The 16,635-nt window shown below is 42.6% G+C and overlaps 1 protein-coding gene across 3 annotated transcripts in view; it reads right to left on the bottom strand.

Annotated features, from left to right (window-relative positions):
• LOC111154256 (thioredoxin related transmembrane protein 3) overlaps nucleotides 1–15,778 on the bottom strand; it is a 50,577-nt gene extending 34,799 nt beyond the window's left edge. Inside the window, exons 1-4 of one of the 3 annotated variants that reach the window (XM_022513757.1) lie at nucleotides 15,583–15,778; nucleotides 14,502–14,556; nucleotides 7,352–7,391; nucleotides 6,044–6,167 (exon numbers count right to left, since the gene is read on the bottom strand). In XM_022513757.1, the coding sequence (XP_022369465.1) occupies nucleotides 6,044–6,167; nucleotides 7,352–7,391; nucleotides 14,502–14,556; nucleotides 15,583–15,628 (265 nt within the window). In that variant the 5' untranslated portion in view covers nucleotides 15,629–15,778. Of the gene's footprint in view, nucleotides 1–5,131; nucleotides 5,167–6,043; nucleotides 6,168–7,351; nucleotides 7,392–14,501; nucleotides 14,557–15,582 lie in introns of those variants that run through there. The other 2 variants (XM_022513758.1, XM_022513759.1) reach the window with 2 other exon arrangements.
• Between the last annotated feature and the right edge of the window lie 857 nt (nucleotides 15,779–16,635).

The following is a 16,635-nucleotide window of genomic DNA, read 5'->3' as shown; positions in this document are numbered from 1 at the left end:
TCTATCAATTCTCTAATTTACTGTAAAGTTTTTTTAATAAACAAATAAAGAAAATATGCAATCAGTAAGAAAATACAATGGTGGTTCTCAAAACAGGTTTCAGAGAAAAAAAACCCCAGCTCCACATTTCACCCTATCACATTTCACCGGCCTCAGCATATCTGGAAGATGGAGATATGTAATGCCACCCACTCTACTATACCTTGACTCTGAGCATTAAACTCCATTTTTGATAGAATTTCAACTGGCAGTGACTCCTAAAACCTTAAACTCAGGCTTCCCTAGGAAAACAATTTATATATGTATCACGCAAGGAAAGCATGGGTTATAGACGTAAAATGATGTAGGTTAGGATTCCAACTTCTCATTTATCATCTAGGCAGCTCTTGTCCTTCTGAGGACAGCAGTCATCTTCTTCAGCTTATGGGTGGGATTTTGAAATGAGAAAACATGCGGAAAAGAATCTAAGAGAGAGCTTGGCACACAGAGATCCTGAAATGATAGGTCCAATTCCTTTCTATTTCGGATCCTGATCTCACTGTTAAGTGATTAACTGCAGACACATCAGTGTATATATAATAACTATCACATAAAAAATATCTTATAGTTGACTTTAGTAGACCTTCAACTATACCTCCAGATAATTCTGTGAATAGGAGAAGAATACTAATATCACTTTTCAGGTAAAGAAATTGATATTTAGACTTGGTAACTTGTTTGAATGCAAGCACTGATTAGGTAGCAGGACTATGAATGAAGCTTAAGTCTGAGTTTAACTTTTGTTCTTTATATTTTCATATTAGAGAACAATGGTTTGCATAGAAACCTGAGATTAATTCCTTCACGAAGTCAAGAATCCATTTGTAACATGAATAACTTCTCTGAAATTTTATACTTTTAAATGCTCATAAAATGAGGTTGAACATGAAGCCCCCTATTTCCTGTTTTCTCCTTGAAATAACAACTTGATAGTAGAGCTAGGCTTGGAAGTGAATCATGATGATCTCAGACTCTGGTTCAAATTCTGCCTCTAACTTTGGTGTTTGAAATTACTTAGTCATTTCATTGCTAACGACCTGCTGTTACTTCATCTACACAATGGGCAGGGGAAGAAGGGAGGAGCTGTAATTAATGTGAAATCCTTTTCAGCTCAAAATACTATTTTTCTTAGTATTTATTGAGTGTTACTATGTATCTAATATGAAGAGGATATAAAATACAGCAGTTCTCAATTGGGGGAAATCTGCCCTCCAGGAGACCCTGGGCAATGTCTAGAGACACTTCTGGTTGCAGTAACTTGGGGGCACAATGGGATGGGGAGAAGGGTGTTACTGGTATCTAGTGGGTGGAGATCAGGGATACTGCTAAATAGCTTACAATGCACAGCAACCCTTCCCCTCAAACAAAGAATTACTTGGCCCAAAATATCCTTAGTGCCAAGACTTAGCAACCCTTAAATGGAATCACTGACCAAAAAGTTCTTATCATTTAGAAAGAAAGGTAAAACTAATTTGACAATATAATCTATGAACACAAAAGTAGAATGTTATTGGCCAAATGTCATTCCAAGTTTACACATCAACAAGAATCAAATTATAACCTTTAACATAAAATAAGTATCACACTTACGTTGAGGAAAAAACACAATTTCAGTGGCTTCAAAACAGAAATCAGTACACCGTTACAGGTAGCATCATAACATATTTTACAAATGTGAAACAATTCTAGTACTTGATTTTGGAAGGGACTATGTACAGAAAAAGAGGCTAAAATATCTACCTTTATATATATTTTTTTAATGTTGATTACAGCATTATCAGTTAAAACCATGCATCAAGAAAATTCTGATACAATTCCAAACACAAAGGGCAGGATATTTCATGATAGTTCAAATTTCTCTAGTTCAAGAATTCTGTACAGAGATGCACTGGACTGAGAGTGGTGCCATGTGCTTCCAATCTCTGCACTTGCACTCCTGAGAAATAAGCTATCCTCAAATACTCCTACGAGATTTTTTTTATACTTGATCACTGAATAATCCTATCCCACCCAAAGCCCAATACTATAAATCTATAAATAACTAGTCATCAGAATAATACTTTACTCCATGGTTCTCTAATTCAAACGTGCAGCAGAATTACCTGAAGTCCACTTTAAAAATAGAGATTCTCATGACCCAGTCTCAAAGACTGTCATTGGGTAGGGCTGATGTCGGTCTCCAGAGTCTAAATTTACACTGAGCAGCCCAGGTAATCCTAAGCAGGTGGTCTGCAGACCAAATGCTGAGACACACTAATGGTGGAAATGCCTGAAAAGTGACCTAGGGAGATGGATGAAATACATAGGAAACAGCCAACCCTTCAGTATTTACAGTTAGATATAGAATAATGTTGACAGCTAGTTTGGAAAAAAAATTCAATTTCTTTACCTGTTTCTACTAAAATGCTTATAGTGGAGCTGCCCTGAGGTATTAAAGGAAACTTTAAGAATTATATGCTCCCCCCCAAAAAAAATTATATGCCCCAAATCTATTCGTACAATCTCTAGACACTAGTTTTTAAATACACCTTAAAAAAAAAAATACTAGGAAGATAGTATTTTCTCCATGAGCACATAAAACATCTTGATTCTACAGTAAAGTAGAAAATGCATCCATTGCTGACCTCAAACATTAAGTAACATAACAATTTACTTATGTTTGTTATTGTCTCTCCCCTCTAGAATACCATCTCCATGAGAGTAGAGATTGTTGTCTGTTTTGGCCACTGATGCATCATTGATGCCTAGAATATGCCTGGTACATCCTGGCATACAGTTAAGGGCTCTTGAAATATTCACTGAATGAATATTGACTCCACAGTGATTTTTGAATAGGCTACGTTTGTATGATGCAAGTAGTCATAAGGATTTACAAGCAAGCATTACCATAGGAAAGGGGTAGAGGGCTCAGCATTGCACATCCAAGAAGTAAAGGACATAAAGTATAGGAAACACCCATCACAATCTTGGCAGAGATCACCCTCATGTACCAGCTCCCCTTCCCTTTTCCCAAAGCTAGATGGCTTGCTTGAGATAATGTGCTCTGCATGCCCTACAGACATTTCTTCCTCCTATTAACGTAATATATAACACGATGCTAAATGAACAGATCTGTAATAGTCACATATCAGAGGCAAAAATTTAAACCTCTTAATGGATTATGAGTAACGGGATAAAAAAGTCTCATCGTAAAGTACCTACAACGCTACAAACCATATATGAAGTTTTAACAGCTCTAAGAACATTGCACTTTAATCACAGCATTTAAAACGTTTCCTTTTCTAAGCTCCTGAGAAGTCTTAGCTATCTTTGCCCTAAACATAGTGTCACTTAATAGTGACACACACAGGCACATACTGAAGAGTAAGCTAATGACTTAGGTACTATAAAAAGACTAAGTGTAAACAGTTATTAGCACTGTAGCATCACAGGAGTAGTTACCATTAAGGTTTTTACTGATTTGTAGGTACTATTTTTTCATTGATTATCTGTCTTTATATACCCACACTCCTTTATACATTATTCTACCTTATGACTCTGTTAAATGATTCAAATGATCACAAGAATTCATTATGCTTGAGACTTTATTCTACCTGTTGGTCTGTTCGTATTTTTCCTTCTATTAGATTAAGCATTTCCTGGACCAGATGGATTTGTTTTGGTCTTCCTTTAATCTCTAGAGACTAACACACTAGCTAGTAAACACACTTGAGTGAATACGACTGACAACGTGAATGAACATAGGCACACACAGCTCTAATCAAACAAGACTGATGGACTCAAGATAGCCTAGATACAAGAACTTACTTTCAGGAGCAATGGGTGAAACCAGTCATTTCTCAAACACTGTTAAAAAGCTTAATTCTAGAAATCAGTCTCTGTCTACAGTAATTCCTGCTATCGCTCTGGTCTCCTCTCAAAGTTTTAACAACTTACTTGTTTGACTATAATTCCATCCCTCACACCTAACTGCTCTCTAGTTCCCTGTTCCCGAACATCAGGAAGCCAAATCCCATAAATTCACAGCAGCTGCTAACATGGAAACACACAGAAAATGAATTATTCTTTTCCATATAACCAGCAGTTGTGTAGTTCAGCAACTACGCTAAGAATCATGTCCTACTACTTTCGATTGCTCTTCTTTATAGGACAGAGCCAGACTATCACATCTGTGATTTCATCCTTGAAGATGTCTGTGAGGATTACTGTGTCCCCTTTCACTCCACTGTCATTACTAAGTCTGGGCTTCCAGCATCTTTTTGTAGAGCACCAAGATGCATACAAAAATGGACTTATATGATTTTCTTGACTAAATGCTTTTCTTTTGTACTGTACATGTTGCTGCCAAAAACATTTTTATCAAATCAACTGCTTCTCAAAAATGCCCATTACCTCTCAACAGACAACTGATAAAATCTTTAACACCATATGACGTGACAGACCCCTAAAATCTGGTCTTATACGTCGTCTTATGTGCGCTAGGCACTCTGCAAGGAATTCTGCATGCGAAATGATAATACAATCCTCCCAACCTTCAGGATTAGTACTCTCTCACTTACAAACACAGAAACTAAAATTGAAAGGTTAAGGCCTTCCCCAAAGACCCAGAAGTAGCACTAGGGAGATATGGGATTAAAACATAAGCCTGTCCTGGGAGCCTGGGTGGCTCTGTCTGTTAAACATCTGCCTTTGGCTCAGGTCATGATTCCAGGGTCCTGGGATCGAGTCCTACACTAGGCTCCTTGCTCAGCAGGAAGCCGGCTTCTATTTCTGCCTGCCGCTCCCAATGCTTGTGCGCGCAATCACCCCGTCTCTCTGACATGTCAATAAACCTTTAAAAAACAAAACAAAACAAAAAACCAAAACCAAACCAACAAACAAAAACATAGGCCTGTCCTTTTCCAAAGCTGTATCCTGAGTATAATCCTGATTTCCTAAAAAGAAATGTGCATTACATAATTCCACTTGCTTCATTGATTAAAGGAAAAGGGAAGCTACATGTATTGAATACTATAAGGGACTTGACATGTGCTATATCATTTAATTAAAAAAAAAAAAACCAATGAAAGACACATGACAATTAAATATTTACCAATGTAGACATCAAAGCTTAGAGATGTTAAGAAACTCTCCCCATTTTACATGGCAAAAGTAGCAGGCAGAAGCAGGATTTGAATTCAGGTCTGCTTTCTGAAGCCATGCTCTTTCCAAATTTCTATGATACTTCATACTTCTCTAAACTTAAATTCTTCTTTTCTCAAATCCTTTAAGATAGGCATTGGTGAACTTGTCTGTAAAAGGTCAGATAACAAATATCTTAGGCACTGTGGGGCAGAATCTCTATTGAAACTCCTCAACTCCTCCAGTGGAACACGAAAATAGGCAAAGACAACAGTAAACAAATGAATGTGACTCTGTTCCAATACAGCCCCTCTTACAAAAATGGGCAGTGGGCCAGTTTCTGTCCAAAGGTGGTTTGCCAACCTCCGCTTTAGGACGTCCTATTCTCTCATACATACTTATTAAGCTCATTTTCAACTGTTAAGATTTTGCTGTAATATTCTCTCTAATGTGAATACTATCCTGATCCTCCCTTGTATTTTTTCTACCTCATCTCATCTTATAGGTCTCTATCTCCTCCTCTCCCACATCATCTATGGCTACTCAGACAACTCTCCTTCTGAATTCACACAGCAACATCCACAGATTGACACTCAAATTTCTGTAGCTGCGTCGGGTAAACAGAGTCTCTCAAGAGGGCTCAAAGTAGAAACAGTGGCTTATATATACATGTCAGGCAGAAGAGTAATATACACTACATATTACACGTTTGATGGCTAAATCATTTAACTCATAAAATATACAATCTTTAATTATTACGATTAACCTTAATTTACCTGAGCAAAAAGTAAGTATTTCTTCCTCCTACCTTGAATACTGCTTCACGTTCAGTACACCGTTTCACTATGAGAATAGTAAAATAATAAACTGAGCAAATGCTTACTGGAATAGGAGGTAGCATCCATCTTTCCAACTTTAACTGGAGAACCAATATTTTTCATCTCAAGACCAACTTCATTCCAAATCGGTTCCAGTTTTTTACAATGGCCACACCATGGTGCATAAAACTTGTTGGGGGAAAAAGAAAAGACAACCACTGAAATGTTGTGCTATTGCGTATATCAACTTTAATTTTTAAAGAATCTCTTTGACTAAGTGATCTGATGAAGAGTTCATTTTAGACAAAAAGTCTAAATATAATTTCTAAAGTAGTTACGTAATAAAAGGCAAAACACACACACGAATCTAATTAGTTTAACGCCTAGCATATACCTCAACACTGATATTACCTTAAGTTCATTTAAAAATGACTACTTATTCCTATTTAAAACAGAAAATTTACAGTAAAAACATCTTTGTCCAAAGCCAGTCTGTGTCATATATAAGACGAATACACGTACATCACACACACCTCCCTTAAGTGTTCACGACCAACACTGGTCTATTTCTGTTATGAAAATCCCAACACTATAGGTACCTTTGCTACTTTAAGCGTAACTACTAGTAAGGGATGGGAAATCACTAAGATGACTGGCTTGGCAAAGGGACAAGGCTGATTAATCTAAAATCACAGTTCCTTTTTCTTCAGGATCACCAGAGGGCTGAGGTAAAAACAGGTTCCTCCAGTTAAATGGTATAACAAACCGCGTCTTGTACTTTCATGAAATAAGATCTACCTACTTTCGACATTGTAGAAATGTTCAAACATGCACAAAAGAAGAGAGGAAAAATTAAACAATGGACTCTCACGCCCCATCGCTTTGCTTCAGCATCTGTCAACTTTGCCGTTCTTATTCTCTCTCTTTTGCTGCCACTCTACTACATTTTTACTGGGGCAAGTTAAAATCCCAAACATTCTAAACATGAAAGTGAAAAAAGTAAGATGAAAATCTGATTTTGTTCCCCATTATGATGAAAATAAATTTTTTACTGTCAAGTGATAATAACCTAAACAATTTCTTGCATAACAGGAAAAAAGAAGAGTGTATTTTGTAGTAAAATCATACAGCAATCTCCCTCAGACATAATTCATATGTCAACCTCTTCAGAATTTCAGCAAAAACAGGTTCCCTTGCTAGGAACCTTAAGGCTCTGATGTTCATTTTAATATAATAATCTACATAATACTATGTGACAAAAACTGGGTAATATACATAAACACTAACTATATATTACCCTATCTATGTGGAGGAGAATAGAAAATCATACTTAAAATGGCAGGGGTAATTAGCACAAAAATTTATATACTCACATCTACAAGCCAAATGTCATCTTTCCGATTGTCTTTAAACCTAAAAAACAAACATGAGAAAACAAATCTCCGATTGCATGTTTGTTTCTACTTTACAATACATAGGGCTGATAAACTGATAAATACTGGAGCATAGAAGAAATTCTTTCAAGTTTTTATGTAAAATTTTTACTAAGTGACCTCTAAATCTTATCCATTAATCATCTTTTATTTCTTCTAATTTTTTTTAAGATTTTATTTATTTGACAGAGAGAGTGAGAGAGCACAAGCAAGGGGAGCAGTACAAGGAGAGGGAGAGGCAGGCTCCCCGCTGAGCAGGGAACCTGATGTGGGGCTCGATTGGGATCATGACCTGAGCCGAAGGCAGATGCTTAACCATCTGAGCCACCCAGGCACCCCCATTAAACATCTTTTAAAAAGCACAGAACTGATCATCAGGAGTACAAAATAATAATAATAATAACAACAACAACAACAAAAATTGGAGCACCTGGGTGGCTCAGTCTGTTAAGCATCTGCCTTAGGCTCAGGTCCTGATCCCAGAGTCCTGCGATCGAGCCCCGCGTCAAGCTTCCTGTTTGGTGGGGGAGTCTGCTTCTCCCTCTCCCCCTGCAGCTCCCCCTACTCATGCTCACTCTCCCTCTCAAATAAAATCTTAAAAAATAAATTAAAAAAAAAATTAAGTGGGACTTGGTAGAAACACAGATACAAGCCTCAGCTCCTGGCCCCTCTACTCCATTTACTCTTAGGCATTAATAGCTAAGCTGAGACTGCTGTCCTTAACAAGGTCTGCTTCCAAGACTGGCCCTTGGTTGGCATCTGGGAACTTGAATTTCAGGAGGATTTCCACCATTTCCTGATAAGATAGCTCACTGTTCCAACGCTGTGCAAACAAAGTAGTTTTATGATGAACATCTGCTTTCCTTCCAAGAGTCTGAAATTTTGGTACAGACCAGGCAGGAAGGTCCTTACATGACCACCCCCCAATAAGAATCCCTAAGCACCGAGTCTCTAATGAGCTACCTTGGTAGAGAACATTTCACACATGTGGTCATAGCTCCTGATGGAGGAATAAGCACACCCTACGCGACTCTACTGGGAGAGGACTCTTGGAACTTGTTCCTGGTTTCCTCTGGAATTTACTCCACAATGGCTCTTCCCTTTGTTGGTTTTGCTTGGTGCCCCTTCACGGCAATAAACCGTTAACTGTGACTTCCACAATAGACTGAGTCCCCTGAGTGCTCCTGGTCAATAACCAAGCCTGGGGGTGCTTTTGGGGACCCCCAGACACAAGGGCCTGCAGTTAAAGAGTTCTCCTAAAACAGCTGTGATCATCTGATCGTGTTACTCTTAATTTGAGACTTTTTAGGTACCCTTCCGTCACCTACAAAAAGAAGTATATGTTGCTACACGTTCTCATGTGCTGGCTCCACTCAAATATAAGCATCACATGATTTCCAATCAACCCATGGTATTTATCACAGCTAAATTCACAGTGTTTATCTGACTTTATATATTTTTTACGTTCACATCCTATCCTGCTAAAAGCATTTCTTACTCCATAATGCCTTCCTGAATTCCTCGCAGCTAGAAACAATCTCTCCATATTGTCTTTAATCTTCTTTAGGATTCTTATCAATTTCCACACGTTTTTACATATTATCCAACCATAAATATGCTTGTTTCATCTTTTAGTACCTTGCACAGTGATCTATATCTAATTTATACTGAATAAATGACAAAAGTTCTTTATGGGGATATTTTAGGAAGATCCTTGAACCTACAGTTAAGATAAAGAGAACACCTGTCCATTATCTGAGTTCTTCAGTCCAACGGCGCTCACATCTGTCCCGATGTGACATAGTCTGTCCTGCACCATGGGCAAGGATAGCACCCTCAGTCAATCCCCCAGGTTGGTAAACCCAGATCTTCTTCCTCTGCTCCTCTCACACTTAATAAAAAGTTCCACTGTATACACAATGGAACTACTCAGGCAAAGCAATACAGCCACTGTGAGCAAGTTGCTGAACTAGACACCTCTCATTGATGGTCACTGTTCTTGAGGCAAAAACTCATACTCTGTACCCCAGGGGGAGAATGCAGGAGGTTATGGTCTCCCAGTCCTTAATGTTTAATAGCCATTTTCATCTCCCACTGATCTGAGTCTTCAGGAAGGAGTTGGCATGGAAGTCCTTTATAGGGTCCCCAACAGAGACTGTAGAGTGAGTAACTGTCAAACTGAAGGAAGGGGACAGACAACCGGACAAAATACCTGACTAGGGAACTGCTGCATTGAGACCCAGGCCTAGATGTGTAGACCAGGCTGGGGAATCTTGTCCCCTCCCATTCATCAAGCCCATACTTCAGATATTCATTAAAACACTCAAGCAGCCTTATGGATTAGGGGAGATACGGAGTTCAGAGAGTCTGTTGTACGCCCAGGACCGGGCCAACTGCTGGGTAGCTTGAGCATAAATTCCAGGGCTGTTATCAGAAGCAGTGTTCTCAGGGAAACCGAAGAGGGAAAAAATGTGGTCTTGCAGGGTCTGGAGAGTGTGGCTGGGGTCCATGGAACGCATGCAAATGGCTAGGTGAAACTCGAAGAACGAGTCAACTGATACTGGGACATGATGGATGGCACAAGGAGCCCAACCTGTTCTATCTGCCAAGAATGCCTGGCCCACTCACTTGAAGGAAACCGTCTGGGGGCAGCAGTCTTAGCCTCGACCAAAGTCTGACCAGAAGAAGGCTTTTTCATGCTGTCTTCTTGTCTTCTCGCCACAGTGGCAGCCCGGGTACTGCTAGCCTAGTCTAGGATGCTGTCTGACCTTCCGTGGGCCATCCTCTCGGGATTCCAGAGGCAAATGATTGGGCACCTACTTGCTTTGGTGCGGAGAACAATTCAGTTTCCATACTGAGCTAAAAGCACGTTACGTCTTTGGTTATGTCTCCTTCTGCAGCATCGGGGCCTTTCTGGTGAGCATCCACACGGGCTACAAGACACCTCTTGATGGGCGCTGCGTTACATGCAGCACTGCTGAGTCACTATGCTGTACACCTGAAACTAATTTAATTGTAGGTTATAAAAACATTTAGGAAAAAACACTTAGGAGGAGCAGATGATCTCCATCCAGATGTCTCAACTCCATAGGGGGCCCTGTTTTATATGCTACACAACCAAATGGCCAAGCCATTAGCCAGAGCCCATGAGACAACAGCAGAGCTCGTTTGCTGGGGCTGGAGCAGTAAACAGGAGGTGCAGGAAGAGTGGGGTAGAGGATCTTCCACACTGTACGAAGCTGCCCACGGTGTAGGGCCCTCCACCACCCTTGATGAAGGACGGGTCTCCTTCAGGTTGGATGGCAGCCACACCCAATTCCCGTAAGTTAACCCAGAGGAGCCGTTAGTGACCAGGTCCTAGCAGTCTGTGTGGGTCCCCATTGGGCCAGAGGAGGCAATGCCTCCTTTGGTGTTATTGCCGAGGTGGAGTGGCACTCATGAGACCTTTTCATGGAGTTGCAAGACTCCAGATGGGCTCCTCTAAGTTACTTCTCCACTTGAGACCCAGAACGGGCCTTTTTAGCAAGGTGACTAAAAGTCCGCTCGTGAGCCTACTACCGCACTCATCCAAGGGCAATAATCATCTCTTAAAGGGGGTGTACCTTTCAGCCAACGACTGGTCTGTTCTGGCCTATAGTGCTGTCCTCCTGCCACAGGCTCTGATCAGTGACCTGAGTTTGCTGACATGTGTAATTCAAATGGCGGTTGCGGATCGGAGCAGATCAGGAAAGGGGGAGGCCTCGTGGCCTGCCGTAGGGCCTTCAGGGAATCCTGTTGGTTGGGGCCCCTCTCAAGAGCAGCAGCCCTTCTGGTAACCTGATGGAAGGGTGCCATCAAGGTCCCCACAGGGCTGTGTGACAGCATCAGTAGCCATATAGGCCCACCAATCCCTGGGCCTCCTTTTTTTTAGCCGGGGCGGGGGTGGTGGGCAGTCAAAAAAGGTCAAAAGTTTGGTAAGTCTCCTCAGGAATGGATGTTACTCTGCTTCCCAGATCAGGGCCAGGAATTAGGTCCTTGTATGTTGCCTATGTTAAAAGCCCAGCCACAATGTCACTTGTGGGTCAACATGGCATCCAGTACTTGCTGGGCAGTGCCCTGTCTAGGCCCTCTAGGGTGGTTCTCATCAACACAGTAAAAAGCCAGTGCTCCCTCCAGATGCAAGATTTTTTCCAGACCACGGCCTCCCCACTGATAGCATATAGATGTGGAATTAACGAGTCTTACAGAAGGACATTAAATGTGCTGGAATCCGTTCCACATGAAGGAAATTGACCCTGATCAGCCCATTGGGGAGGGATACTGGAAAAGGCATTTGCAATGTTAATTGCCACAGACCAAGCTACCTCCAGTAGCCTCTTCATGACGTCAGGTACCCTGATGACAAGTGCAGAGTAGTGAGGGACCTACCAGCAATAGCAGTCTCCTGGTCCCCAAGGCCTTGTGCAAAGGCCAAACGGGGCTATTGAATGGAGAAATGCTCTCACAGAGCACTTTGCACTTTGTCTTCCTTCAGCTCAGCAATCAGGATGACTGTTTCCTTTACTCACCAGGCAGCCAATATTGTTTTCAGAAGACTAAGAGATACCAACCAAGTAGGTTTACAGTCTTCCACATGTTCCATTAAAATGGCCCTAATTATAGCAATTCCCACTGACACGTAGGGACAAGGGTGACTGGGAGTACACAGAGGCAACACAGCTATGCCAGTAACACATTTAGTAGTAGCAGCTTGAAAGTACTCACCCTGAGCCAAGCCTGGGCAAAAGGGTCATCACAGACTCAAACCTGGGAGGCATTTTATGTGTCCTCCTCATCCTGGTAGAAGGGGAATTAGAGATCCCACTCTCTTGTGCATGGATATCCCAAAGGCCCGAGAAGTACATTTCTCCCCCACTTTCCCAATGAACGCTGACACAGGATGTCGAGCTCACCCTGGGGATAGGGGGACCTCAATGTAACAGCTATTCTAGGTCGGGGTAGACGTTTAGGGCTCTTCCACTCATCTGGTGGGGACACAGTTTGTGACAGAGGGGCTGTCACCATGCTGATCCTAGTGGGGCTGCCCATCAGATCTCCTGTGACTTAACATCTGGCCACAAGGGGCCCAGTAAGGAGCTATCACTCTCCTCCTTTGAGACCCCATTATTGAGTAAACAGACTCAGAGACTTTTTTCTAGAAAGGCTCACGTCTGGATTGCCCACGAAAGGGTGCTCAGTTCCCACGCTTATGTCACTCTTTGTGCTGGTCAATCTTTGCTGGCTTAGTAGGGTGGCTGCTTCTTCCATGTCTGGATATTTTTCACTTAAGGCTTGGACTGTGTCACAGACTGAATGAAGTGATGTGGTGAGGAGGCTCACGTGGGTCTGGTAAGAAGCAGGAAGCAAACAGAGACCTAGAAATCTGAGTCTGTCTAATAATCTCATTATCCAGTGTGTCCTAGTCTCTCCATGGAGACCCAAGGGATCACCAAGATGGCTCACAGAGGCCATAGCCTCTGTGAGAGTGGGGCAGCATTCTTCCTTGACAAGAAACTTGTCACGGGTGGGCCAAACCTGTCAAGTTCACACAGTATCCAGGTGAGAGAGAGAGGATCTTAGGTATCTGTGCCTGCCCATATGCTCCTTCCTTCTCTGCCACCCTCCTACCCCCAGGTGAAAGTCACCACCGTGAGGGCATTCTAAAGGAAGAAGTCTATAGTGACACAGCCCTCAAGACACCAAGTTTAATAAGATTACCTCCATGTTAGCAATGGTTTTCCCTTCAGGGGCTCCTGGGTGGCTCAGACAGTTGAGCGTCTGCCTTCAGCTCAGGTCACGATCCTAGGGTCCTGGGATGAAGCCCAGTTCTGTGGGGAGTCTGCTTTTTCCTCTCCCCTGCCCCTAACCCTATTCATGCTCTCTCTTGCACATGCTCTGTCTCTCATATGAATGAATAAAATCTCAAAAGCGAAACAAAAACAAAAACAAAAACCCCACCATGGTTCCCTTCAGAATCTGCTGTCACTCCCCAATATCCACTAGCATGGCTAGTAAAGTGCTCCCTGGGATCCTCAGGAATTTGACTCTTCCAGAACAGCACTGTGTTCATATGACCACCCTGCTACTGTAACTATTTTGTTGTGTAGAGGTAGTTAATTAGGACAACAAGTCAAACTGAAAGTAATAGTCAAGACTTTATTTACTTACTGTGACAACATAAGCCAACAGGGGGAAAAAAAAAAAAAAAAAGGAACCAGTTCCTCAATGTTCCATTTTTCGAGTGAAACAGTACCAAGCGAGGGTCAGGTGGAGGCAGCATAGACAGAATTCACCCCACTGCAGAGGAGCACTGAACCAAAGGCTTCTGCCTCCTTATGAACCCATGGAAGGAGAAGGAAAGGAGGAAAGGGACAGGAGTGGAAAAGTACTGCAAGCAAAGAATGGCTCAGCCAACCCCCTAGATAAGGAGGTCTCAGTAGAGATGCCTAGGAGTGCTCTAGGTAAGGTCCCCAATAAGGAGGCCTCCAAAAGAGGCCACTTGTACATGCTAGATATGCATGTGAGCCTGGCTAGCCTCGGGGCCTGGGTCTATGACTACAACTCCCTCCAGAGACTGCAATGCACTAGCTGTGCACCAAGTCTGGTGTGGGGAGAGCAGCTTCCCCCCAAGGCCTGCCAGGAAAAGCCTTGCAGTTACCTATGATCAGACTCGAAAGATCACACACAGGATTATGGTCTGTCTGGAACAGGACTCCTCACCCACCTACCTACTAAAAGCAAGACTTTCTGATTAATGCTATGGTACTATAAAAACAAATATACAGTATGGTTACTAAATTCCAGCACCTGCTCAATCGTGATATAAGCAGAAAAGCTAACAAATATAATGAAGAATGGTAAAACAGAATATAGAACCGTCAGTAAACTCTATTGAGTACAACCCCACTTTGTACATCTATAAGAGCACTCAGGACAACTTCTGAAACAAAATTAGTGCCATATGAACACCAGTCACTAAGGTTTCTATTATTAAAATAGATTCATGGAAACATTTAGAGAACTCCAGAGTTTAAAACAGTTAAGATACCATTTAAAATACATATATACTTACGATTCATCTAAATCTTCTACAAATCCTTTGCAGAAAGCCATATCAAGTAAAAAAACTGAAAAAAAAGGGAAAAAGGACAAAATGTTTACAGTAAGTGCTGATTTGTTTCACACTACATGCTTAGTCATCTATAAAATGTTTTTGATTTTTTACAGTCTACCATAAAATCCATCACTGATCCATTCCAAGGCACGGACAATGCCTAAGCATATGTAGTCTATTGCTTTCCTATTCACTCTGCAGGCACCCAGGCTGTGACCCGCAAGGTGTAGGCTAGTAAAGCTGAAACACAGGTTCTCTTTCAACATAATTTTACTCTCATTTTTTTTTCCTTTTTCCATTCCATCTTTTGTTTTTTTTTTTTTACACAGAAATCATTCTTCTTTATTTCTCCAGGAGTAATTATCTCCTCCTCTGTATAAACTCCAACTGCACATTCAAAACACTGTGTTTTATTTATTTACTTATTTATTTTTCAACTTCATAGGTAGAAGCAAAACTGAGCGACATCTCTTACACTAACAGTTCTCATAGCCCGGCACACAGGGGGAACCAAAAGGCTGCGGAGGAAGTGAACACACCACAGTGAGGACAGGGCATTCGACGGTGGCAAAAGGAGGCAAGAGAAAGGCCACCACCTACTCTGATCACTTCTCACACCGCACGGTCCGGCGACCTGATCATGACCTGTCCTTGGCCATCACGACCTGTCTCTGGCCATACCCCCCGGTGGGTAAAAATTCTTCGGACGTGCCAAGAGTCAGAACCTAAAGCCAAAGCAAGGTCTGGCCACAAGCTAGGCTGGCGGAGCCTTCTCGCCTATGAACGGAGTCAGCGCTGTTGAAACTTCCTGCCACACGAAGCAAAGAATCAAATGGAAGACAGGCGCATCCTTTTCTGGCACTGATCCCCGGCACATCCGCGTTAGGGGAAGGACCCAGAAGCGGGGTATATTTCGGAGGATCCCAGAGCCTCTCTGAAACCTGGCGGGAGACCTGTCCAGGCCCGACCCACCCGGGAGAGGGTCCCCGCGCGCGTCCGTCCCATCGCCCCCACTCCCATTGCCCCGGGCGGCCCTTACCTGTGGCGCAGAGCCGCAGGCCGGCGCTGCGTCTCCCAGTTGCCATGCCTGCTCCAGGAGAGCCGCAAAAACCACGGAAAAGAACGAGAAAAAACCGGCGGCTGCTACTTGCCCTCCGGGAAAGGGAAGCTGCCCGTGGGCGCGCAGATGGGAAGCGCGGCGCAGAGAGCGGGGGCGGGGCAGGCCGGCCTCCGCCACCCTCTCAGGACCCCCTCCGGCCTCCGCCTCTGAGCATGCGCAGAACTACGGCGCATGCGTGGAACTTGGGCGCTTGCGCAGTCGTGCCTTCAAAGTCCGTGTGCTTCCCGCTGCCTTCGGGAGCGTGGGAACCTAGCGAGTGGGCGCCTTCCTGCGGGGCGGAGCGGCGTGTGGAGTTGGGGGGCGTTTCCGGGAGGTTAGATCCCAGCTAAATTTAGAGAGGAAAGTGAGATGCACTCCAATGCGGTTTAAAGTTCAGTTCTGCCGGGTCTTTCGCTTGCAGCTTCTGTGCCGCGAGCGATCAAATTCGTGAGAAGAGGTGGGTGTCAGCGTGTGTAGAAAGATGGGAGGCTACGGATGTGTGAAGCTCCGTGTATTTTTTGGAATCTTCTTTGACCCTGTTTGCGAAATGAGATTTCTGCTCTGGTAGTAAGCGCTATTAATGCGTTTTTGCCAACTAAAGGAGTCCTGTCTTAAAAACTGTTTCTCTTGGAACCTGAAAAAGTGAAGTTGATTATAAAATACAAGTTTTTGATGATTTGTTCCTATTTTCTGATTCCTTTTGTTAAGAGGAATAACTATAAAATATTTTCTGCTATTTCACCTACACAACACAGAATATTTATAAAAGTGATATTTTTTGGTAAGGTGATTCCTGCTGCAATCACCACATCTGATTTAGGTGACATTTTTATAGGACCCAAAATATCAGAAAATTTAGATTAAGTCAATTATTGAACATGTGTTATGAGAACAGAAATGGATTATGATGTCAGCCAGGTCATCGTGGGTTCAGAATTCCAACAGGAAGAGATCTCCGAAAACTCTCTTCCTAATGACCGGAAGTTTGAATTA

The sequence above is a fragment of the Enhydra lutris genome, unplaced genomic scaffold, assembly GCF_002288905.1.
Source record: "Enhydra lutris kenyoni isolate GAN:26980312 unplaced genomic scaffold, ASM228890v2 scaffoldscaffold36, whole genome shotgun sequence".
Lineage (NCBI taxonomy): Eukaryota > Metazoa > Chordata > Mammalia > Carnivora > Mustelidae > Enhydra > Enhydra lutris.
The sequence above is the reverse complement of the archived record's forward strand: the minus strand, read 5'-3'. Positions and strand labels throughout refer to the sequence as shown.